General features: G+C 46.0%; 2 protein-coding genes across 45 annotated transcripts in view; one reads left to right on the top strand and one right to left on the bottom strand.

Moving 5' to 3' along the window:
- Window positions 1–7,548, bottom strand: part of LOC105471665 (autophagy related 13) — a 60,961-nt gene extending 53,413 nt beyond the window's left edge. For 16 of the 40 annotated variants that reach the window (XM_071074763.1, XM_071074746.1, XM_071074755.1 and 13 more), the window contains exon 1: window positions 7,409–7,547. The gene's annotated coding sequence lies outside the window, so the exon portion shown is untranslated. Of the gene's footprint in view, window positions 1–688; window positions 850–6,239; window positions 6,880–6,921; window positions 7,038–7,408 lie in introns of those variants that run through there. The other 24 variants (XM_071074760.1, XM_071074751.1, XM_071074754.1 and 21 more) reach the window with 6 other exon arrangements.
- A 94-nt stretch (window positions 7,549–7,642) lies between these two features.
- Window positions 7,643–24,753, top strand: LOC105471667 (harbinger transposase derived 1). Of its 5 annotated transcripts, none has more exons than XM_011724318.3 (3): window positions 7,643–7,737; window positions 8,916–9,729; window positions 22,203–24,753. In XM_011724318.3, exons 2-3 carry the CDS (start codon window positions 9,060–9,062, stop codon window positions 22,580–22,582), a joined length of 1,050 nt encoding a protein of 349 aa, XP_011722620.1. In that variant the 5' UTR covers window positions 7,643–7,737; window positions 8,916–9,059; the 3' UTR covers window positions 22,583–24,753. The 5 variants fall into 5 exon arrangements, with proteins under 5 accessions (XP_011722620.1, XP_011722617.1, XP_011722619.1 ...); XM_011724315.3 differs by lacking the exon at window positions 7,643–7,737 and adding an exon at window positions 8,042–8,177; XM_011724317.3 differs by lacking the exon at window positions 7,643–7,737 and adding an exon at window positions 8,043–8,135.
- Window positions 24,754–24,829: the final 76 nt, after the last annotated feature.

The raw sequence follows: 24,829 nt of genomic DNA on the forward strand, positions 1-24,829 counted from the left end.
AGAATGAAAGTGGCACTTGGCGCCGGGCGCGGTGGCTCACGCCTGTAATCCCAGCACTTTGGGAGGCCGAGACGGGCGGATCACGAGGTCAGGAGATCGAGACCATCCTGGCTAACACGGTGAAACCCCGTCTCTACTAAAAAATACAAAAAACTAGCCGGGCGAGGCGGCGGGCGCCTGTAGTCCCAGCTACTCGGGAGGCTGAGGCAGGAGAATGGCGTGAACCCGGGAGGCGGAGCTTGCAGTGAGCCGAGATCCGGCCACTGCACCCCAGCCTGGGTGACAGAGCGAGACTCCGTCTCAAAAAAAAAAAAAAAAAGAAAGTGGCACTTGAACCACGGCCAGTCCACTACAGCCAAATCTAAAATAAATATACACATACAGTGTATATAAACAAAATTGCACCCCAAAGATGACAGAGTTTTGTCAGTTTTGTCACAGCTTGTGAATTCTGTTCACCAAGTGTTGGAATCTAATCTGCTGTACCCCTAAAACAGCATTTACAAGTTTTGGATATGAAAAACAGAAAAGAGAAAAACATACACTATAAAAGCAGAACATACATGTATCAGTTTTTGGATACTAAATGACAACCTGTTTCTCCCTTTTGAATCAGCAGACACCATGGATTATATATTTTTTCCCTTCAGTAGTGAGCAGTTTGCGTGTACAGAGAAAATGGACTTACAAAAACTTGCAGCAGTAGTTTGTTCTTGCTTTAAAATTTCGTTTTTGCCGGGCGCGGTGGCTCACGCCTGTAGTTCCAGCACTTTGGGAGGCCGAGGCGGGCGGATCACGAGGTCAGGAGATTGAGAATATCCTGGCTAACACGGTGAAACCCTGTCTCCCCTAAAAATACAAAAAATCAGCCGGGCGTCATGGTGGGCGCCTGTAGTCCCAGCTACTCGGGAGGCTGAGGCAGGAGAATGGCGTCAACCCGGGAGGCGGAGCTTGCAGTGAGCCGAGATCACGCCACTGCACTCCAGCCTGGGCGACAGAGCGAGACTCCGTCTCAAAAAAAGAAAAAAAAAATTCGTTTTTGGTTTAGATTGTGAATGCATGAAGTAAGGGAGTGAATCAGTTTCTTGTTTACATTTTTTTCGCCTTTTAAACAACAAAAAAATTCTTTTTTTTTTTTTTTTTTTTTTTTGAGACGGAGTCTCGCTCTGTCCCCCAGGCTGGAGTGCAGTGGCCGGATCTCAGCTCACTGCAAGCTCCGCCTCCCGGGTTCACGCCATTCTCCTGCCTCAGCCTCCCGAGTAGCTGGGACTACAGGCGCCTGCCACCTCGCCCGGCTAAGTTTTTGGATTTTTAGTAGAGACGGGGTTTCACTGTGTTACCCAGGATATTCTCAATCTCCTGACCTCGTGATCCGCCCGTCTCGGCCTCCCAAAGTGCTGGGATTACAGGCTTGAGCCACCGCGCCCGGCCCAACAAAAAAATTCTTTAAAATATTTTAATGCATTCTTGGCCGGGCGCGGTGGCTCACGCCTGTAATCCCAGCACTTTGGGAGGCCGAAGCGGGTGGATCACGAGGTCGGGAGATGGAGACCACCCTGCCTAACACGGTGAAACCCCGTCTCTACTAAAAATACAAAATTAGCTGGGTGTGCTGGCGGGCACCTGTAGTCCCAGCTACTAGGGAGGCTGAGGCAGGAGAATGGCGTGAAACTGGGAGGCGGAGCTTGCAGTGAGCCGAGACTGCGCCACTGCACTCCAGCCTGGGCGACAAAGCGAGACTCCATCTCAAGAAAAAAAAAATACATATATATATTTTTTAATGCATTCTTTTGAAGAGGTAGATGTTTGGTAATTTTATGGCTCCCAGAGCATATATTCAATTGGTGCATGTTGTGGGAGGGGGAAATGGAAATTAAATGAAAACATATGGCTTTGGTCATGTCAATCTGTAAGACACATCAGTAAAAGCGTTATTATGCTCGGTTGTTTGTTTTTTTTTTTTGGTTTTGCGTTTTGTTTTTTGGTGATGTGGCTTAAATGCAATAGTTTCTTTTTTGGGACATATTTTACCAATTAAAGACTAGAAGGGTACACACAAAAATTTTTTTTAATTCCATAGAGAAGATACATTAAAAAAGAAATCTTCTGATGTTTTGTAGCCATAACTAAATTATGGTATAAATGCGCACTATTGTGAAAAGGAGCAAAGTAGTTTTGGGTTTTTGTTGTTTGTTTGTTTTGCTTTTTTTTTGTTTGTTTTTTGAGATGGAGCCTCGCTCTGTCACCCAGGCTAGAGTGCAGTGGCGCGTTCTTGGCTCCCTGCAAGCTCCGCCTCCTGGGTTCACGCCATTCTCCTGACTCAGCCTCCTGAGTAGCTGGGACTACAGGCACCCGCTACCATGCCTGGCTAATTTTTTTTTTTTTGTATTTTTAGTAGAGACGGGGGTTCCACCGTGTTAGCCAGGATGGTCTCGATCTCCTGACCTTGTGATCCACCTGCCTCAGCCTCCCAAAGTGCTGGGATTACAGGCGTGAGCCACCGCGCCCGGCCTTTGCTTTTTAACAGATTAAAATGTTTCTGGATTAAAAAAAAGAATGAAGGTGGCAAAGACTTTAATGCATTAAGCCATGATAAACATGAGTGAGACCAGGCGCGGAGGCTCATGCCTGTAATCCTAGCACTTTGGGAGGCTACGACAGGTGGATTGCTTTAGTCCAGGAGTTCAAGACCACCCTGGGCAACATGGCGAAACCCCATCTCTACCAAAAATACAAAAAGTAGCTGAGTGTGGTGGAATGTGCCTGTAGTCCCAGCTACTCAGCAGGCTGAGGCAGGAGAATCTCCTGAACCCAGGAGGCAGAGGTTGCAGTGAGCCAAGATCACATCATCGCACTCCAGCCTGAGCAACAGAGCAAGACTTCGGAAAAAAAAAAAAAAAAAAAAAAAAACTCTGAAGCGGGCCATGTACAGTGTGGCTCATGTCTGTAATCACAGCACTTTGGGAGGCTGAAGCAGGTGGATTACCTGAGGACAGAAGTTCAAGACCAGCCTGACCACCATGGTAAAACCCTGTCTCTACTAAAAATACAAAAAATTAGCCCGGTGTGGAGGCGGGCACCTGTAATCCCAGCTCCACGGGAGGCTGAGGCAGGAGAATCGCTTGAACCTGGGAGGCAGAGGTTGCAGTAAGCTGAGATTGCTTCACTGCACTCCAGCCTGGGCAACAGAGCAAAACTCCATCTCCAAAAAAAAAATCTCTTAAGTAGCCTTTCATCAACAGGGTGGACTGAACTGATGCTGTCAGTTCCCCCTCTCACTACAAACACATAAAGATGTAGATAAAATGACAATAAAAATGTTCTGACACACAGCTAAACTAGAAAAACGGGAGATATCCCAGATTCCATACAGAGTACAATCAAAGCTATAGATGTAAGAGAAATCTGATGCCAGGGAACCGAGGCCTACAAGGGACAAGGGTTAGGTCCTTTTGACAAACACATGAGAGTAAGAATAGGGTTGGAAGAAATGACCTTAACCTTATAGGCAGGTAAAAGCCCTGTACCCTGCATCAAGCCCCAGAGCCAGGTGCTCCTTTCCTTGATCACAGATGCTCAAAAAATCCTGGAGAAGCCACAAAGAGGTTTGCCATCTATCATGGCAACGTTGAGAGGTGGGCAAATTGCTCTCAAAACATTAAAAGCACAAGTCAGAAGAGCACATAAATGTAAGATCCATAATCAAACTACCTACATGCAAAAGGAAATGAAAACTCAAGATATTAACCTAAAACTTAGTTTAGAAACACTGAAACCCCAAGAAACAAATAGAAACAAGACTGAATAGCCTTGGGAGAAGCTTTCACAGCTCCAAATCCACAGCCTACTGCCAGTACACACCCGTAACTCTTCCCCCCAACTCTTAAGTAGACAAATTCATCATTTTATAAACTACAGACTTCATGTAAAAAGAAAGTATCAACAACTCAAAATAATAAGCAAATATGGCTGGGCGCGGTGGCTCATGTCTGTAATTTCAGCACTTTGGGAGGCCGAGGTGGGTGGATCACTAGGTCAGGAGTTGGAGACCAGCCTGACCAACATAGAGAAACCCCGTCTCTACTAAAAATACAAAAATTAGCCGGGTGTAATGGTGCGCACCTGTAACCCCAGTTACTCAGGAGGCTGAGGCAGAAGAATCGCTTAAACCAGGGAGGCAGAGGTTGCATGGAGCTGAGATCGCGCCACTACACTCCAGCCTGGGCAACAGAGCAAGACTCAAGAAAGAAAAGAAAGAAAAGAAAAGAAAAGAAAAGAGAAGAGAAGAGAGAAGGAAGGAAGGAAAGAAGGAAAAAAATGTAAAATGATTCTTAATTACTTCTTTACTATTTCTTTCACGTGTATGAATCAAAAGTGAAAGCAGCATTTTCCAAAACAGCAATACTAAGTTATTACTTTTTTCATTTTATTTTTCTGCTCCATAGGAGGTTTCTGTAAGTTATGACTTCTATGAATTCTTGATTTACCTTTACTTTTACTGAGGAGACCCTGTTAAGTCAACCATGCATGTTAATTGATTTGTTTTTCTTTTGAGACGGAGTTTTCGCTCTTGTTGCCCAGGTTGGAATGCAATGGCGTGATCTCGGCTCACAGAAACCTCTGCCTCCCCAGTTCAAGCAATCCTCCTGTCTCAACCTCCTGAATAGCTAGGATTACAGGCACGTGCCACCACGCCTGGGTATTTTTGTATTTTTAGTAGAAACAGGGTTTCTCCATGTTAGCCAGGCTGGTCTCAAACTCCCGACCTCAGGTGATCTGCCGGCCTCAGCCTGCCAAAGTGCTAGGATTTCAGGTGTGAACAACCGTGCCCAGCCCAATTGAGTTGTTTTTCTGAGCAGTGGTAATTCACATTCTCATCCCTTCTGTTATGACCAAGCGCATACAAAAAAATACCAGGATAAGACAGATTGCCAGGCCTGGTGCGGTCGCTCACACCTGTAATCCCAGCACTTTGGGAGGCCGAGGTGGGTGGATCACCTGAGGTCAGGAGTTGGAGACCAGCCTGGCCAACATGGCGAAACCCCATCTCTACTAAAAATACAAAAAATTAGCCAGTCGTGGTGGTGGGTGCCTGTAATCGCAGTTACTCGGGCTGAGGCAGGAGAATTGCTTGAACTTGGGAGGCGGAGGTTGTTGCAGTGTGCCGAGATCATGCCACTGTCCTCCAGCATTGGCAACAAGAGTGAAACTCCATTGCAAACAAAACAAAACAAAAAAACAAAACAGACAAATTGCCTATGTAACCTATACTGGTCCTCAGAGGATTTTTTTTTTTTTTTTGAGACAGAGGGGCATTGTCTCCCGGGTTGGAGTGCAGTGGCGTGACCTAGGGCTCACCGCAACCTCCGCCTCCTGGGTTCAAGCGATTCTCCTGCCTCAATCACCCGAGCAGCTGGGATTACAGGCGCCCAACACCACGTCCAGCTAATTTTTTGTATTTTTAGTAGAGACGGGGTTTCACCATGTTGGCCAGGATGGTCTTGAACTTCTGACCTCGTGATTCGCCTGCCTCAGCCTCCCAAAGTGCTGGGATTACAGGCTTGAGCCACCCTGCCTGGCCCCTTCAGAGGATTTTTAATAAACTGGCCCACACTTACTCTTTAGTTAAAAGCAAGAAATTGGCTGGGCGTCGTGGCTCATGTCTGTCATCTCAGCACTTCAGGAGGCCAAGGAGGGCGGATAACCTGAGGTCGGGAGTTCAGTAACAGCCTGACTAACATGGAAAAACCCCATCTCTACTAAAAATACAAAATTATCTGGGTGTGCTGGCAAATGCTTGTAATCCCAGCTACTCGGGAGGCTGAGGCAGGAGAATCGCTTGAACATGGGAGGCAGAGGTTGCAGTGAGCCAAGATCGCGCATTGCACTCTAGCCTGGGCAACAAGAGTGAAACTCCACCTCAAAAAAAAAAAAGCAAGAAATCTACCTTCCAAGGACATTAAAAAAAAAGCAGCTAATTATTTAAAATAACCTTTAAATCCTTTTAGAGACTTAAAATCCTTTTAAAGATTTAAAACCTAAACTTTACAAAGGTTTGATTCCCTCTGAGCAGCCTCCTTTGCATTCTTCTTAGCTACAGTACCTCTATTCTCTCATAGAACACTTTCAGTTTTTATTGGTTTCCACAATTTGATAGGAAGCAATGACCAGCAACTCTATGCACTCTCGTCTGCTAAACACATGCAGGAAAAATGATGGTTTATGTAAATTCATCTTACTTAGCTCCACATCCCATGCTGGAAGTTACTTTCGGATATTCCACACCTAAAGTTCAGGTAAACTTCCTTTGAGATTAAGCTCCTGGGCCGGACTCTGTGGTTTATGCATGTAATCCCGACACTTTGGAAGGCTGAGGTGGGATGATTCCCTGAGCCTAGGAGTTTGAGGTTAAAGTTAGCTATGAAGACGCTACTGTACTCCAGCTTGGGTGACAGAGCAATACTTTATCTCTAATAATAAAAATTTTAAAATCTGAAAAATTAAGACTTCACCTGAGCTGATAAATGCAGAGTTGAAAACAACAACAAACCTTATAACTGAGCTGGAGCCACTACATGCACACATGAAAAGGAATAACAGTCATAAAATAACATACAAAATCTGGAAGCTAATTTAGTGTAAAGGAAGAGTCTGTTGTTTCTTATTATAATACATTTCCCACTAAAGGTGTCCAATAAATTCTATCACCTTAGGAGATGAGTTTTAAACTACGTGTGTAATGAGAAAATAAGTAATTTTTTTAAATCTCTTTTTTCTTTTGGGCTGCGGGGTGGCGAGAGAACAAAGAAATACTAAAAGTGAAATGCTACGCTGAATTGATCAGGCTAACTGGGAACTCACTGGAAAAGTGAAAACGAAAATGAATTAGTGATGAGCTCAAGAAGGTGCTTAGCCACTTACCCAGAGATTTATTTAATGAGAATGGATCGCAGGTTTCCACAGGTCGTTCCACTGACAGTAAGAAGACAGTCGTGAACCTTGGGTCCCTTTTTTCACTAGTCAACAGTCACCCTCACCTACACCCGGAGTACATATTTGGCACTCAACAAATCTTGACTGAATGAAACCCTACCTCACTCATACTGGCACCCAACCCCGGAGTTATGGCCCCCCAAATTACCTCCAAAACGCCTGACGACCTAACCTAAAGAGGAGAAAAAGTAGAGAGGAAACCTCTAGGGGTGGAGGGGATTCTCTGTCAAACAAGCAGGGGCCAACGGGGCCTAGACCAACCCAACTTCCCATAGAACACTCAAGGGCCCAGGGGATTGAACCGTGGCTAATCTCCTTCGACTTCCACGAAGCAGCAGCCAAGGGGACGCAGATCCACAGCCTCCCACTCGGGGGCGCTGAGAGATCTCGGGGTATCCCCCCCAGAAGTTAGTACCTGCGAAGCTGCGGCACAAAGTGTGGCTCCGGGCTCTCATTACGGAGGCCGGGACCTGGGACCGGCCAGCCGCGTCTCCTGGCTGAGGGTTCCGCGCTCCGGAGCTGCAGTGACCGTACACGTCGCCGATAGACACCTAAGGCTTCGGAAGGGTCCTGGCTCGCAGGCCCCAGACGTTTTGCTCTTAGGACTCCGCGAGTTGTCGCACCCACGTCGACTGGCGCTCTTCAGTGCTTCCCTCACTGGTTAAGCGGTCACTCCTGCCTTAAGCCCAGCAGCCGGTCGCTCTCCGGCGCCGCCATCGTTAGTGTTTGTTTTCATCCGCTTCGGTAATGGCCGGGGGCGGGGGGTGGAAGAGGGCTATGGGGGAAAGCCAGATGCCTAACCTTAGTCGCACTTTCGCTACAGTAATGATGCCCTATTTATTCTTTTAGTCCTCAAAATCTCCATGAAAGCTGATTTTCTTTCCACGTAAGCTTTGTTCTCTAATCTTTCTAAGCGACTCAAGGTAAAATAAAGACGGAAAGGAGGTGTTTGAGAGAGAGAGAGAGAGAGACCGTTTGGGTGATGTGTGGAATATGCGGGGACGAACCGCAGGTCGCGGTGGCAGCGGCAGTGAGGACGCGGCGTGGGGCGGGCCCTGACGCGGAAGGGGCGGTGCCGCTGTTGCGCGCCGTGGCGGCCTGTGTGCAGTAGCCGCTTCCGGAGGAGGGTCCAACCCGGCTAGGTGGGTGGGGAGTGTGGCTGTTAACCTGGCAGCCGCCGAGAGGTGGGTGACGGGCCTGGGCTAACTGAGTGTCCAGCGCAATCAGACTTTGACATCCGTTTTTGGGGTGCCCTTTAAAAGTGGCGGAGTCGTCTCCCAAACCTGGTTCGGCCAGCCTCTTTTTCGCTCCCGACTTCCAATGTGTCTGGTGTTCCCTACTTCCTGGCCCTCAGCTTCGCGATTTGGAGTTCTTGGAGTGAGGGAAAAGCCTTTTGTTACAGCACACAGTGTACGTCCATAAGGCTGGGTTGTGGACTTTGTTGTTGTTGGTTTTTTGTTTTTTGTTTTTTTGCCCCTTCTTTTCTTGTTAGACTGGTTTGAGCACCCCAGCATCTGTCCTGTACTTATCAGGTAGAACCAGAAGTTTTTGGATAATGAAACCCGTGACCAATTCTTACCCAAGGTGGTTATGACATACGTCAGCTGCTTCTTGGCCTATATAGTTAGGAGCTGACCTCTTTTACCTTGTGAATAATTATGTCATCACCTCCATTATTCTTTTGGTGTTCTCAATTGAAATGCCAGGCATTAAATGAGCCACAAAGGTTAAATTCCCATTATCCTTCAATCAGAGCAAGCCTGTCGTGCAGCCATGAGTTAGTGGAGAAAAATCCAGAGTTGTAAGTACAGTACGTTTTGCCTCAACAAAATGGAAATTTGCAGAAAAGGAGCTGCTCCAGCCTTTGAGTCACTTTAAAGTCTTTGGTAGGTTTCTAATGTTTTTTCTTTTAACATTTACAGAGAGAAGATTATAAATGGCAGAGCCATTTAACTGTGGTTAGCTGTTGGATTCTGATACTTTCTTAAAAATACCTTCCTGCACCAACATCTTCATTGGAAACAGTTCAGAAAAAGCAGAGGAGAGAGACAACTTTCACATTTACCATGGCTATACCAATAACAGTGCTTGACTGTGACCTCTTGCTGTATGGCCGTGGTCACCGGACATTGGACCGTTTTAAGCTGGATGATGTGTCTGATGAATACTTGATGTCCATGTATGGGTTTCCGCGACAGTTCATTTATTACTTGGTGGAGCTCTTGGGGGCGAATCTTTCCAGGCCTACTCAGCGATCCAGGGCTATTAGCCCAGAGACACAGATCCTTGCAGCATTGGGTTTTTATACCTCAGGTTCCTTCCAGACTCGGATGGGAGATGCCATTGGAATCAGTCAGGCGTCTATGAGTCGTTGTGTTGCCAATGTCACCGAAGCACTTGTGGAAAGGGCCTCACAGTTCATTCGCTTTCCAGCTGATGAAGCCTCCATACAGGCTCTGAAGGATGAATTCTATGGGTTGGCAGGGATGCCAGGGGTGATGGGGGTAGTTGACTGTATCCATGTGGCCATCAAGGCACCAAATGCTGAAGACCTCTCCTATGTGAACGGAAAAGGCCTGCATTCTTTAAACTGCCTGATGGTGTGTGACATTAGAGGGGCACTAATGACCGTGGAGACAAACTGGCCAGGCAGCCTACAGGACTGTGCCGTGCTGCAGCAGTCTTCCCTCGGTAGTCAGTTTGAAGCCGGTATGCACAAAGATAGCTGGCTTCTGGGTAAGTTTGCAAGTGTGAATTTTCATTTTGTTTGGAGGCATAGAAAAGTTATGTAGGCCGGGGGCACACAGCCCCAGCACTTTGGGAGGCCGAGGTGGTGGATCACCTGAGGTCAAGAGTTGGAAAGCAGCCTGGCCAACATGATGAAACTTCGTCTCTACTAAAAATACAAAAATTGTCTGAGCATGGTGGCAGGCGCCTTTAGTCTTAGCTACTTGGAAGGCTGAGGCGGGACAATCGCCTGAACCCAGGATGCAGAGGTTGCAGTGAGCCGAGATAGCGCCATTGCACCCCCGCCTGGGCAACAGAGCAAAAACTGCATCTCAAAAAAAGAAAAGAGCCGGGCGTGGTGGCTCAAGCCTGTAATCCCAGCACTTTGGGAGGCCAAGACGGGCGGATCACGAGGTCAGGAGATCGAGACCATCCTGGCTAACACGGTGAAACCCCGTCTCTACTAAAAAAATACAAAAAACTAGCCGGGCGAGGTGGCGGGCGCCTGTAGTCCCAGCTACTCTGGAGGCTGAGGCAGGAGAATGACGTGAACCCGGGAGGCAGAGATTGCAGTGAGCTGAGATCCGGCCACTGCACTCCAGCCTGGGTGACAGAGCGAGACTCCGTCTCAAAAAAAAAAAAAAAAAAAAAGAAAAGAAAAGTGGCTATGCAGGTAGCTCATGCCTGTAATCCCAGCACTTTGGGAGGCTGAGGTAGGCAGATCACCTGAGTTTGGGAGTTCAAGACCAGCCTGACCAACATGGAGAAACCCCGTCTATACTAAAAATATAAAATTAGCTGGGCGTGGTGGCGCATGCCTGCAATCCCAGCTACTCTGGAGGCTGAGGCAGGAGAATCGCTTGAACCCAGGAGGCAGAGGTTGCAGTGAGCCGAGATCGCGCCAGTGCACTCCAGCTTGGGCAACAAGAGCGAAACCCTGTCTCAAAAAAAAAAAGAAAAAGAAAAATTATGCAGTGGAGTAGAATGAGATATGGGAGTCTGTAGAGGTGAATCTCAGTCCTGTCATTTTTTTATGAGACCTCAGATGAGAATTTTCTTAGCCTTAATTTTTTAAAAATCAACATTTAATAGACATTATTAAAACTTTAAAGCATACTATTAGAGCCAGTACAGTGGCACGTACTAGTACAACTGGTAATTGTAATTCCACCTACCGGGGAGGCTAAGGCAAGAGGATCACTTGAGCCTGGACCTTGAGACCAGCCTGAGCAAGATAGCAAGATGCTGTCTCCAAAACAAACATTTTTTTCTTATTTTATTTTGTGTAGAGGCAGAGTCTCACTATGTTGACCAGACTAGTCTTGAGCTCCTGGCCTCAAGCTATCCTCCCATTTTGGCCTCTCAAAGCTCTGGGAATGTGACTGTGAGCCACCACACCCAATGTAAAAAATATTATTATTATTATTATTTTTTTGAGACAGAGTTTTGCTCTTGTTGCCCAGGCTGGAGTGCAATGACGCGATCTCGGCTCACCGCAATCTCCGCCTCCTAGGTTCAAGCAATTCTCCTGCCTTAGCCTCCTGAGTGGCTGGGATTACAGGCATGCACCACCATACCCAGCTAATTTTGTATTTTTAGTAGAGATGGGGTTTCACCATGTTGGTCAAGCTGGTCTCTAACTCCCAACCTCAGGTAATCTGCCCATCTCAGCCTCCCAAAGTGGTGGGATTACAGGCGTAAGCCACTGTGCCCAGCCAAAAATATATATATATAAACAAATGTATTTTATGTTATTTCACCCAGCTTTTCTACTCCTAAGAATTTATCTTACAGGTATAGATTTATACATGTGCAAAACAAAATTGCATACAAGAATTTTTATTGCAAACAATAGCTGCAGCAACAAAAACAACCTTATAAAAACAATCCTGTCTGGGTGCGGTGGCTCCTGCCCATAATCTCAGCACTTTGGGAAGTCAAGGTGAGAGGGTCACTTGAATCCAGGAGGTCAAGATCAGCCTGGGCAACAAAGTGAGACAGTGTCTTTCAGAAAAGTAATAATAATATAAACAAGTAAACAAATAAATAAAACAATCCCCTGAAATAAAGCCAAAATACTGCTGGACACGGTGGCTCACGCCTATAATCCCCGCACTGTGGGAGGCCATGGAGGGCGTATCACCTGAGGTCGGGCGTTCAAGACCAGCTTGGCCAACATAGTGAAACCCCTCCTCTACTAAAAATACAAAAATTACCAGGGCATGGTGGCGCGCATCTGTAATCCTAGCTGCTCAGGAGGCTGAGGTAGGAGAATCGCTTGAACCTGGGAGGTGGAGGTTGCAGTGAGCCGAGATCATGCCACTGCACGCCAGCCTAGGCAACAGAGCGAGACTCCGTCTCAAAAAAAAAAAAAGCCAACATACTTATCAGGATTGTCCAGAATTGTTTAAGTATTGTACATCCATACAATTGAGCCTTATTTGGCTCTGTTAATTGTCTGTAAAATGATTAATCTGATACCAACCACAGTAATATCTATTGTGAGGATTAGGTAATATATATGAAAGTTCCCTATAAAGTATTGTACAGATATACAAATGTGGCCGGGCATGGTGGCTCATGCCTGTAATCCCAGCACTTTGGGAGACCACGGCGGTGGATCACCTGAGGTCAAGAGTTGGAGTTCAAAACCAGCCTGGCCAACGTGTTCAAACCCCTTCTCTACTAAAAACACAAAATTTAGCTGGGCATGGTGGCGCATGCTTGTAGTCCCAGCTACTTGGGAGGCTGAGGCAGAATTGCTTGGGCCCAGGAGGCGGAGGTTGCAGTGAGCTGAGATCATGCCACTGCACTCCAGCCTGGGCGGTGGAGCAAGACTCCATCTCAAAAAAAAAAAAAAAAAAGGCCAGGTGCAGTGGCTCATGTCTGTAATCCCAGCACTTTCGGAGGCCAAGGCAGGTGGATCACCTGATGTCAGGAGTTCAAGACCAGCCTGGCCAAAATGGTGTGAAACCCCTTCTCTACTAAAAATACAAAAAATTATCTGGGCGTGGTGGTGGGCGTCTATAAGCTCAGCTACTTGGGAGGCTGAGGCAGGCGAATTGCTGGAACCCAGGAGGCAGAGGTTACAGTGAGTTGAGATCATACCATTGCACTCCAACCTGGGCAACAAGAATGAAACTCCATCTAAAAAAAAAAAAAAAGTAAATTATTTTTGCGTTATTGATTGTCACTGTGATATCTGCATAAAAATGATAGTAGACAATGCATGTACACAATTCTTATGGTAGCAACTTACTTCACAGACCTGCCCAAGTTCCATTGGAAAGACTGGCTTACTGTTATGAGTAGGACAAGAATCTATTCAACAGTAAGCAGTGTGAACCAAGGTGACCGTACAGCTTTGAGGAGTGAAGTTAGTTAGCAGTGATAAAACCCCTGAACCCAGCAGCTTAGTTTTTTGTTTTTTGGGGTTTTTTTTAATGTGCTACTTTTATATGAGCATCAGGACAAGGATTATCTTGTATACAATATATGAGAGATGAAAGCTATGTGAAGGATTGGAAGACTTCTCTAACTTTTGTTTTTTTGAGATTGGGTCTTGTTATGTTTCCCAGGCTAGTCTCGAACTCCTGGCCTCAAGCAATCCTCTGGCCTCAGCCCAGGCTCGTAATACCAGTAGCTGGTATCACAGACATACACCACCACACCCAACTAATCATAACCTCTAATCATATCTACACTGCACAGGCTCATAGCACAGTGCTTACTATGAGTTGATGCTTAGGAAATATTTCTCTTTAACATATTTACTAGCACTTTATAGAGAAACCTCCCATGTTCCGAGTGGGCGAAGACGACACTGATGGGTGTAGAGCTGCCAGGGTACCACGTGTAATATCTTGGAGCTTAGTGAATTTCTTGATTGTTGCTTGTCCATACCATTTTTAGTGCGCCACCTTCTTGCTACGCTACTGGACCTTTATCTTAAACACACCTTTTGCCTATTTTGAGCTTTCAAATTTTATTTTCATACAACTCACATCAAGAAGTGTGGGAAAGTCTATTTTGCAATTGTCTCATCTGGCCGTTTCTTCTATAGCTGTGGGACTACTTGGTTTCCAAGCTGATTTCTTACGAATCTCTTCACTTTGGTTCCCCCCCCATTTTTTTTTTTTTTTTTTTTTTTTGGTGACAGGGTCTCACTCTGTCACCCAGGCTGGAGTGCAGTGGTGTGATTATGACTCAGTGCAGCCTTGACCTCCTGGGCTCAATTTATCCTACCTCAGCCTACTGAGTAGCTGGGACTACAGATGCAGATGCACACCACCATGCTGGGCTAATTTTTGTATTTTTGGTAAAGTTAGTGTTTTGTCATGCTGCCCAGGCTGGTCTCGACCCCTAGGCTCAAGCAGTTAGCCCACCTTGTACTCCCAAATTGCTGGAGTTACAGGCATGAGCTACGGCACCCTGCCCAGTTATTAAGCTAGCTAAAACCCACTATTAAGCTAGCTAAAACTTAGCCCTTAGAATTTGACAGGCAATATTGTAAGCATTTTGCATCAATTATATCACTTAATGCTTATAAAAACTCTTTAAGAGTTAAATAATAATATTAACATTTTTACAAAAGAGACTGAGGGACGTAACATTTAAATCCCTTGTGTTTCAGTGTTTAAATGAGATCATAGTACGAATTACTCTATTTGGCAAATATTCCTTGTAAAGACTTCAAGATCATGTAGGAGGTAGTGATTTTCTTTTTCTTCCCACCTTGGGATCCAAGATTCATTTGGAATTATGGCTTTAAAGTAGTTTTTTACATTGTTTATAGTACATAATTGAAAATTAGTAAAAATTCTGATAAATAACTTTGCTGATTCCCCTCTCTACAGAAAGAGTAGGAGTGGGAAAAATGGATATTGTAGCAACATTTAACAAATGTTTATTTTTTATATTTTTTTGAGATGGAGTCTTGCTCTGTCACTGAGGCTGGAGTGCAGTGGCGTGAGGTTGGCTCACTACAAGCTCCGCCTCCGGGTTGACACCATTCTCCTGCCTCAGCCTCCCGAGTAACTGGGACTACAGGTGCACGCCACCACGCCCAGCTAATTTTTTGTATTTTTAGTAGAAATGGGTTTCACCATGTTAGCCAGGATGGTCTGGATCTCCTGACCTCGTGATCCACGTGCCTCGGCCTCCCAAAGTGCTGGGATTACAGGTGTGAGCCACCATGCCCGGCCTGTTTATTATATTTTATATATACACATACATTTTTGAGACAGGGTCTCACTTTGTCACCCATGCTGGAGTGCACTGGTATCATCACAGCTCACTGAAGCCTTAACCTGGGCTCAGTTGATCCTCCCACATCAGTCTACCAAGTAGTTGGGAGCATAGGTGCTTGCCATCATGCCTAGCTAATTTTTTTTTAAATTTTTTGGCTGGGTGCTGTGGGTCATGCCTGTAATCCCAGCACTTTGGGAGGCCAAAGCAGGCAGATCACCTGAGGTCAGGAGTTTGATACCAGCCTGGCCAATATGGTGAAACCCTGTCTCTACCAAAAATACAAAAATTACCCAGGCATAGTGGTGGGCACCTGTAATCCTAGCTACTCAGGAGGCTGAGGCAGGAGAATCGCTTGAACCCGGGAGGTGGAGGTTGCAGTGAGCCGAGATTGCACCATTGCACTGTAGCCTGGGCAATGAGTGAGACTTACTCTCAAAAAAGTAAGAGTCTAGCCGGGCGTGGTGGCTCAAGCCTGTAATCCCAGCACTTTGGGAGGCTGAGACGGGCAGATCACGAGGTCAGGAGATTGAGACTATCCTGGCTAACACAGTGAAACTAGTCTCTACTAAAAAAATACAAAAAACTAGCCGGGCATGGTGGCGGGCGCCTATAGTCCCAGCTACTTGGGAGGCTGAGGCAGGAGAATGGCGTAAACCCGGGAGGCAGAGCTTGTAGTGAGCTGAGATCCGGCCACTGCACTCCAGCCCGGGCGACAGAGCGAGACTCCATCTCAAAAAAAAAAAAAAAAGTAGGAGTCCGGGTCTCACTGTGTTGACCAGGCAGGTCTCAAACTCCTAAGCTCAGCTGGTCCACCTCAGCCTCCCAAAGTGCTGGGATTACAGGTATGAGCCACTGTGTCTGGTCAGCAAGTGTTTATTAAAGCTAGTTTTGGTGTGAGGCACTAAGAAAGCTTCGAATATACCTGTGGAAGTTGAAGATGTAGAAACTGATTTCCTTAGTCTGGGCGTGGTGGCTCATGCCTGTAATCCCAGCATTTTGGGAGGCCAAGGTGGGTGGATCACTTGAGGTCAGGACTCCTTGACCAGCTGGTCAACATGGTGAAAACCCGTCTCTACTAAATATACAAAAAAATATACAAAAATTAGCCGGGCATGGTGGCATGAGCCTGTGATTCCAGCTACTCAGGAGGCTGATGCAGGAGAATTACTTGATCCTGGTAGATGGAGGTTGCAGTGAGCGGAAATTGTGCCTCTGCATTCCAGTCTGGATGACCGAGTGAGACTCCATCTTTTAAAAAAAAAAAAAAAAAAAGTGGCTCACACCTGTGATCCCAGCACTTTAGGAGGCCGAGGCAGGTGGATAATGAGGTCAGGAGTTCAAGATAAGCCTGGCCAAGATGGTGAAACCCCATCTCTACTAAAAATAGGAAAATTAGCCTTGTGCTAATTTTAGCCAGGTGCTAAATCCCAGCAATTTCGGAGGCTGAGGCGGTCAGATCACCTGAGGTCAGAAGTTTGAGACCAGCCTGGCCAAGATGGTGAAATCCCATCTCTACTAAAAATACAAAAATTAGCCAGGTTTGGTGGCAGGCACCTATAATCCCAGCTACTCGGGAGGCTGAGGCAGGAGAATCGCTTGAACCTGGGAGGCGGAGGTTGCAGTGAGCTGAGATCACGCCATTGCACTCCAGCCTGGGGGACAACAGTGAAACTTTGTCTCGGAAAAAAAAAAAAATTATCAGGTGGGATGGCTCAAGCCTGTAATCCTAGCACTTTGGGAGGCCAAGGCAAGCAGATCACCTGAGGTCGGGAGTTCAAGACCATCTTGGCCAACATGGTTTCACCATGTCTCTACTAAAAATACACAATTAACCGGGCATGGTGGTGCACGCCTGTAATCCCAGCTACTCGGGCAGCTGAGGCAGGAGAATTGCTTGAACCCAGGAGGCGGAGGTTGCACGGAGATTCTACGACTGTACTCCAGCCTGGGCTCAAAAAAAAAATTTTTTTTTAAATTGCCAGGCATGGTGGCGTGTGCCTGTAGTCCCAGCTTACTTAGGAGGCTGACTTGGAAGGATCACTTGAGCCCAGAATTTCAAAGCTGCAGTGAGATATGATCGTGCCATTGCACTCCAGTCTGGGCAACAGAGAGAGACCCTGAATAATTCATATGAATAGACAGATTTGGAAAACGCTGGTCTCTAGAGGTTGTGTGGACAATGGGAGTAATTATGGGAAGATTGGCAGGATTATAAGGAATGACAAAATGCTAACGAAAGAGAGAATAGATGGCTAATTGTATTTTTGTTGTTTTTTTTGAGACGGAGTTTCGCTCTTGTTGCCCAGGCTGAGGTGCAACGGAGCGATCTTGGCTCACTGCAACCTATGCCTCCTGGATTCAAGCAATTCTCCTGCCTCAGCCTCCTGAGTAGCTGAGATTACAGGCGCCCGCCACCATGCCCGGCTAATTTTTGTGTTTTAATAGAGACGGGGCTTCACCATGTTGGTCAGGCTGGTCTCAAACTCCTGACCTCAGGTGATCCACCCACCATGGCTTCCCAAAGTGCTGGGATTACAGGTGTGAAGCCCTGCACCCAGCCACCTAATTGTATTTTAAGAAACAACCCTCAGGTTTGAGGAACAGTTCTAGATTTCTCAAACCTAGAACTAGCTGTGATCCTCCAGCCTTTTTTTTTTTTTAGCATTATTTTTCCTACAATATTATCCATTCCTGTCCTCATTCTCATCTGTCCCTTCAGAATGCATTATCTAAATTCCCTTCTAAATATACCTATTCCTGCAAACAATTCAGCCTCAGTTCTTATTTCTTTAGCTCTTGGCCTAGTCCTATTAAAGCAGCTTTGGGTAAGATCTGCCAGAATGTCTTGTGGATGACTGATCATATAAGCAATTGTAATCTGTTTAGCAATTCTGATCCTAATCCCCTCTTGAGTGTCTGTTTTCCAGTGGTGCTTGGTTTATAACCATTTAGTGAGGGTAGAGCAATTTTACAAAAGGTCTCCTTTAGCTTTTCCTGTATATCTCCTCCATTTAAGACTCATACCATTTCTTAGAGAAACTTTAACAAGTATCATTTAGCATCTCCAGGTTTCAGTATTTATCTTATATACTTACTTTATTCTCTTTTACAGCATTATACTCTTCTTTTATTATGCTCTTGTTTTAGTATTTTGAGTCTGAAATTAGCATTTGGTGACTAGGTCTTTCCTTTGCCTGACATATCAAAGGATGACAGACATATACTTTGATCTTCTCATTTGAAAAATGAGTTCAATATCTAACCTAGCAGAGTTGGGATTGCATAATAAGAGATAATCTTTTTTTTTTTTTTGGAGACAGTCTCACCCTGTCGCCTAGGCTGGAGTGCAGTGGCGTGATCTCGGCTCACTGCAACCTCCACCTCCCAGGTTCAAGCAGTTCTGCCTCAGCCTCCCAAGTAGCTGGGACTACAGGCACGCATGGCTGATTTTTGTATTTTTACTAGAGATGGGGTTTTGCTGTGTTGACCAGACTGGTCTCAAACTCCTGACCTCAGGTTATCCGCCTGCCTTAGCCTCCCAAAGTGCTGGGATTACAGGCATGAGCCACCGTGCCCAGGCTGATAATCTTTAAAAAGTACCAGCTGGGTGTGGTGGTCATGCCTGTAATCTCAGCACCTTGGGAGGTGAAGCGGGAGGAATGCTTGAGGCCAGGAGTTCAGGATCAGCCTAGCAACATAACAAGACCCTGTCTCGGCCGGGCGCGGCGGCTCAAGCCTGTAATCCCAGCACTTTGGGAGGCCGAGACGGGCGGATCACTAGGTCAGGAGATCGAGACCATCCTGGCTAACACGGTGAAACCCCGTCTCTACTAAAAAATACAAAAAACTAGCCGGGCGAGGTGGCGGGCGCCTGTAGTCCCAGCTACTCAGGAGGCTGAGACAGGAGAATGGCCCAAACCCGGGAAGTGGAGCTTGCAGTGAGCTGAGATCCGGCCACTGCACTCCAGCCTGGGTGACAGAGCGAGACTCCGTCTCAAAAAAAAAAAAAAAAAAAAAAAAAAAAAGACCCTGTCTCTACAAAAAGTTTAAAAATTAGCTGGGTGTTGTGGCATGCGCCTGTAATCCCAGCTACTCAGGAGGCTGTGTTGGGAAGATTGCTTGAGCTTAGGAGTTTGAGGTTGCAGTGAGCTGTGATCATACCACTGCACTTCAGCGTAGGTGACAGAGTGAGACTCTGTCTCAAAAACATTAAACTAAACTAAACTAAATAAATATTGAAAGTTAGGCCAGGGTGTGGTGGCTCACGATTGTAATCCCAGCACTTTGGGAGGCCGAAGGGAGCGGATCATGTGAGGTTGGGAGTTTGAGACCGGCCTGGCCAACATGGTGAAACCCCCATCTCTACTAAAAATACTAAAATTAGCCAGTCACCGTGGCATGTGCCTGTAGTCCCAGCTACTCGGGAGGCTGAGGCAGGAGAATTGCTTGAACCCAGGAGGCAGAGGTTGCAGTGAGCCGAGATTGTGCCACTGCACTGCAGCCTGGGCGACAGAGTGAGACTCCGTCTCAAAAAAAAGAAAAGAAAAAGACAAGAAAGTAAAAAAGAAAAAAAAAAAGTACCAGCACAGTACATGCTACACAGTAGGCGTTCAATGAGTCGTGGATATTATTTTTCATTATTTATAGCATCAGTTTCTTTTTTTTTTTTTTTTTTTTTTTGAGACGGAGTCTCGCTCTGTCACCCAGGCTGGAGTGCAGTGGCACGATCTCGGCTCACTGCAAGCTCCGCCTCCCGGGTTCACGCCATTCTCCTGCCTCAGCCTCCCGAGTAGCTGGGACTACAGGCGCCCACAACCACGCCCGGCTAATTTTTTGTATTTTTAGTAGAGACAGGGTTTCACCGTGGTCTCGATCTCCTGACCTTGTGATCCGCCCGCCTTGGCCTCCCAAAGTGCTGGGATTACAGGCGTGAGCCACCGCGCCCGGCGCATCAGTTTCTTAAATTCATTATTTAGTAGGGTTATGTTCAATGAAAAAAAAGGTTATGGCCGGGTGTAGTGTCTCACGCCTGTAATCCCAGCACTTTGGGAAGCCTGAGGTCAGGAGTTTGAGACCAGCCTGGCCAGCATAGTGAAACCCTGTCTCTACTAAAAATACAAAAATTAGCCGGGCGTGGTGCAGGTGCCTGTAATCCCAGCTACTCGGGAAGCTGAGGCAGGAGAATTGTTTGAACCTGGGAGGTGGAGGTTGCAGTGAGCTGAGATCATGCCACTGCACTCCAGCCTGGGCAACAGAGTGAGACTCTGTCTCAAAAAAAAAAAAAAAAAAGGCTAGGCGCGGTGGCTCACACCTGGAATCCTAGCACTTTGGGAGGCCGAGGCGGGCAGATCACGAGGTCAGGAGATTGAGACCAGCCTGGCCAAAATGGTGAAACCCTGTCTCTACTAAAAACACAAAAAATTAGCCGGACGTGGTGGCACGTGCCTGTAGTCCCAGCTACTCAGGAGGCTGAGGCAGGAGAATCGCTTAAACCTGGGAGGCAGAGGTGGTAGTGAGCTGAGATTGCACCACTGTACTCCAGCCTGGGCAACAGAGCAGACTCGGTCTAAAAAAAAATAAAAATAAAAAGTTATACCTGGGAGGGGAAAAGTCAGCTAAACAGTAAATTTGAAAATTCTGTGAGACTTCTTAGATATTTACAGTTAATCCATTTCTTAGAAATGTAAGCTCCTGCTAGGCGCTGTAATCCCAGGGCTTTGCGAGGTCAAGGTGGGTGGATTGCTTGGGCACAGGACTTAAAGACCAGCCTGGGTAACGTTGTGAGACCTCCTCTTTAGAAAACATTAAAAAAATTTGCCAAGCGTGGTGGCACATGCCCGTGGTCCCAGATATTCGGAAGACTGAGGTAGGAGGCTGGAAGGTTGAGGCTGCAGTGAACTGTTATCACTCCACTGCATTCCTGCCTGGGTGACAGAGCAAAACTCTGTCTCCAAAAAAATAAATGTAAGCGCCTAAAAGAAATGAGCCCTGTATGTTGGGAACAGTGCCTACCACTGTCTGAACAGTCCAGAACGATTTACTGAAATTGATGGTGGGGCCGGAACACAGTGGTATGCAAACTGGTACTCCAGGGGCTATTTGTCTCTCAAATTTCTAAGAGGTTTTGCCTCTATGTGGGACATCTCATCTGCCAGATGTAGTGACAGTGAGTCAGGACAAGAAAACATTATACTAACATTGTGTTGTTGTATCAGGACATTGCACCCCAGTTTTTTGTTGTTGTTTTGTTAGCACTTCCTGGGATCATTTGATAAAGAAGTCACTTAAGGAGAATGCCTTGTGTGTATTTTTTTAATTGACTTCTGAATTCATTTCCTTATCACTATTACTATTTGCATGACTATATGTATGCTCTCTTTGTTCATGTGAAATTCTTCCTCTTACAAAGGCATGGTTCTAGTAATTGTGATATATAGGAAGGCAGAACACCTGAGTTCTGATCTCTGCCATAAGTGCTCGGACTTTTATCTTATTCTTCTCAGCACTGGGACAATAAATTACTATAGTCCATGAAATCACCTGAAATCCCTTGGTAGTGCTTTTAGACTTGAAATTTTGAGGGTAAAGTTAAGACTTTCCCTCACAAGTGTTTTGGGATCTCTCGGCCGAATTTCATTCTTGCTCTTTAGAGATTTTAAAGATTGGCATGCTATTTGATTTTATTTGGTTTTATTAAGCCTTTTATTAAATAACAATATTAGGAAAATGCAGGAATTTTATTTTATTTGAGATGGAGTTTCGCGCTTGTTGCCCGGGTTGGAGTACAGTGGCGTGATTTTGGCTCACTGCAACCTCTGCCTCCCATGTTGGTCAGGCTGGTCTTGAACTCCTGACCTCAGGTGGTGATCTACCCGCCTCGGCCTCCCAAAGTGCTGGGATTACAGGCGTGAGTCACCGTGCCCGGCCAAATGCAGGAATTTTATTTCCTCCAGTGCCTTCACCTCCTTTCTACATTCTTTCATATTTGGCTTCCTTTAGGTGCCAGCATTTTTCTCCGTCGATTTTTACCAACAATATTCTCAGCCAGAACTCGTGTCTTTCTGCTCCTGGCATTGGCATGATTTCTTTTTTCTGCCTGGTTTTTCTAGTGTGCTTTAGCACCAGAGGCTGTTGTATTTTCTTGTCCATTGTCAGTGTATGTTTTCTGAATTTCGCTTCCTGTTTGTATTCCACTTATAGTCACTTATGATTTCTTTGGGCCTTCCCCACAGGTGACAGTTCCTTCTTTCTTCGAACCTGGCTCATGACCCCACTTCACATTCCTGAAACTCCAGCAGAATATCGCTATAATATGGCCCATTCTGCAACTCACAGTGTGATTGAGAAGACTTTCCGAACCCTCTGCTCCCGATTCCGCTGCCTGGATGGATCCAAGGGGGCACTGCAGTACTCACCAGAGAAATCCAGCCACATCATCTTGGCCTGTTGTGTTCTCCACAACATCTCCCTGGAGCATGGGATGGATGTTTGGTCCTCTCCAATGACAGGACCCATGGAACAGCCCCCTGAAGAAGAGTATGAGCACATGGAGTCCCTGGACTTAGAGGCTGACCGTATTCGTCAGGAGTTAATTCTCACTCATTTTAGCTAATGTAGAAGGTGGAGAGGAGGGAGACTTCCCAGGAGTTGTGACAGACTTTCTTCCTCATCACCTTCTACACAGTTCCATCATCTAGCATGACTGAGTATTCAGATACTTGTCATAAACTGACATTTAATCTGTGTGTTTTGGTAAGGTTGGGGCTATGCCGGAATATCTTGATTCATTTGCAAATGCATTAAACCGAAACCAAGACAGCGGTTACCTACTGTGCAGTGAACTCCAGGTTGAGTACCACTAATTTGAAAGCTCAGTGGTTGCAAACATTTATGATTGTGCCTACGAAGTCATAGTAAAGGTCAGGAGTTCAAGACCAGCCTGGCCAACATGGTGAAACCCCGTCTCTACTAAAAATACAAAAATTAGCGGCCGGGCACGGTGGCTCATGCCTGTAATCCCAGCACTTTGGGAGGCCGAGGCGGGTGGATCACCCGAGGTCAGGAATTCAAGACTAGCCTGGCCAACATGGCGAGACCCTGTCTCTACTAAAAAGTGGCAGGTGCCTGTAATCCCAGCTGCTTGGGAGGCTGAGGCAGGATAATCGCTTGAACCTGGGAGGCGGAGGTTGCGGTGAGCCAAGATCGTGCCATTGCACTCAGCCTGGGCAACAAGTGTGAAACTCCGTCTCCGGAAAAAAAAAATCAGCCGGGCGTGGTGGTACACACCTGAAATCCCAGCTACTTGGGATGCTGAGGCAAGAGAATCCAGGAGTCGGAGGTGGCAGTGAGCTGAGATCGTGCCACTGCACTCCAGCCTGAGTGGCAGAGCAAGACTCTTTCTCGGAAAAAAAAAAAGTCATAGTAAAGGGGAAAGCAGCATATAGTCAAAACACTTTTTTGGTTTCAATTATCTGCAGATTTCAGATGAAAACAATATTTACATAGGCCGGGTGCGGTGGCTCACGCCTGTAATCCCACAATCCCAGCACTTTGGGAGGCCAAGGCGGGCAGATCAGGTGAGGTCAGGAGTTTGACACCAGCCTGACCAATACGGTGAAACCCCATCTCTACTAAAAAATACAAAAATTAGCTGGGCATGGTGGCATGTGCCTGTAATCCCAGCTACTCAGGAGGCTGAGGCGGGAGAATCGCTTGAACCTGGAAGGTGGAGGTTGCCGTGAGCCAAGATCATGCCATTGCACTCCAGCCTGTGCAAGACTCCATCTCAGAAAAAAAAAAAAAAAGAAAATATTTCCTTGTTCTGGATTATCTGGGTGGCATTTTAGTTTTTCTACTTTGTTGCCTATATAGGCATAATCTGAGGCAAATGTGAAGAGAGAATTTCAGTTGGGGAATGGTCTTCTGACAGTAAATGGCTACTAATCCCAGTCTCCAGCTTTGTGCTTTTAAGAGGATATTTTAAAGACAGTCAGAAACCTCCATCTTTAGCCTGTCTGCAATAATTGGACTGTGACTTGGACCTAAATCCTAGGGAGAACATCTGGACTCCAGTTTCCTATTTCCAATCCTGAGTCGGAGTTAGAGGCTAAATGGGTTTAAGAACCCAATCAGCTTTAAAAAGGCAATTTGAATATAGATAAAATAGCAAGCTTATGCTTTACAGGCCATCTAAGGACTGAGAGAGATTGATGAGCAATGCGGATTCACCCAGGTTCAGACACCTCACATTCAACTAGATCACATTTCTTACAACTGTGATGTTAGAAAGTCTGTTTGGTCATTCTGTTTTGAAATTCCTTGTACAAAAGGAAGATTCAGGGAATAAAGAAGGCGTGTGAAAGTATTAAAAAGGAGAGGTAATAGGAATATAATTTGTTGGCTTGAAATGAATTCTGGCGCTAGACCTTGGATATGCGGAGTGATGGACAGAATTTCCCAAGAAATAAATAATCCCCTAGCAAGTCTTGTTCTAAAATTACACTGATATAAAAATAACCTGATTAGAATAATGAAAGTGTGAATTAGGTTCACACATTGGTGCCTCTGCTGGGACAAAAAAGAGACTTTCCTGAGGGTTGTCTTGTTTCCAGTTTCTCAGCCACTCACCATGTGATACCTCTGACTTGTCCTCTTGGATCATTTCCTACCTCCTGCCTTTGGCAGTGTTAATCTGGTGATTTTCAAAGTAAAGAAATGAACAGCTGATGACAGAAGAAATTTGGAAATAAATTGAGGGTGACTCATCCTCAAGATTAAAAACAATTATGGATTATTATCTGCTGTTTTATTTCTACTCCAAATGCTATTCACCATCATTATCCTGCTCTATAAAGAGAGG

The sequence above is a fragment of the Macaca nemestrina genome, chromosome 12, assembly GCF_043159975.1.
Source record: "Macaca nemestrina isolate mMacNem1 chromosome 12, mMacNem.hap1, whole genome shotgun sequence".
Classification (NCBI taxonomy): Eukaryota; Metazoa; Chordata; class Mammalia; order Primates; family Cercopithecidae; genus Macaca; species Macaca nemestrina.

What these genes read in the sequence shown, in the direction of transcription:
- LOC105471667 (XM_011724318.3), top strand. Translation starts at nt 9,060, where the DNA reads ATGGCTATACCAATAACAGTGCTTGACTGTGACCTCTTGCTGTATGGC. An exon ending in CAAAGATAGCTGGCTTCTGG is followed by an intron (nt 9,730 to 22,202) that starts GTAAGTTTGCAA and finishes CCTTCCCCACAG; the next exon opens with GTGACAGTTCCTTCTTTCTT.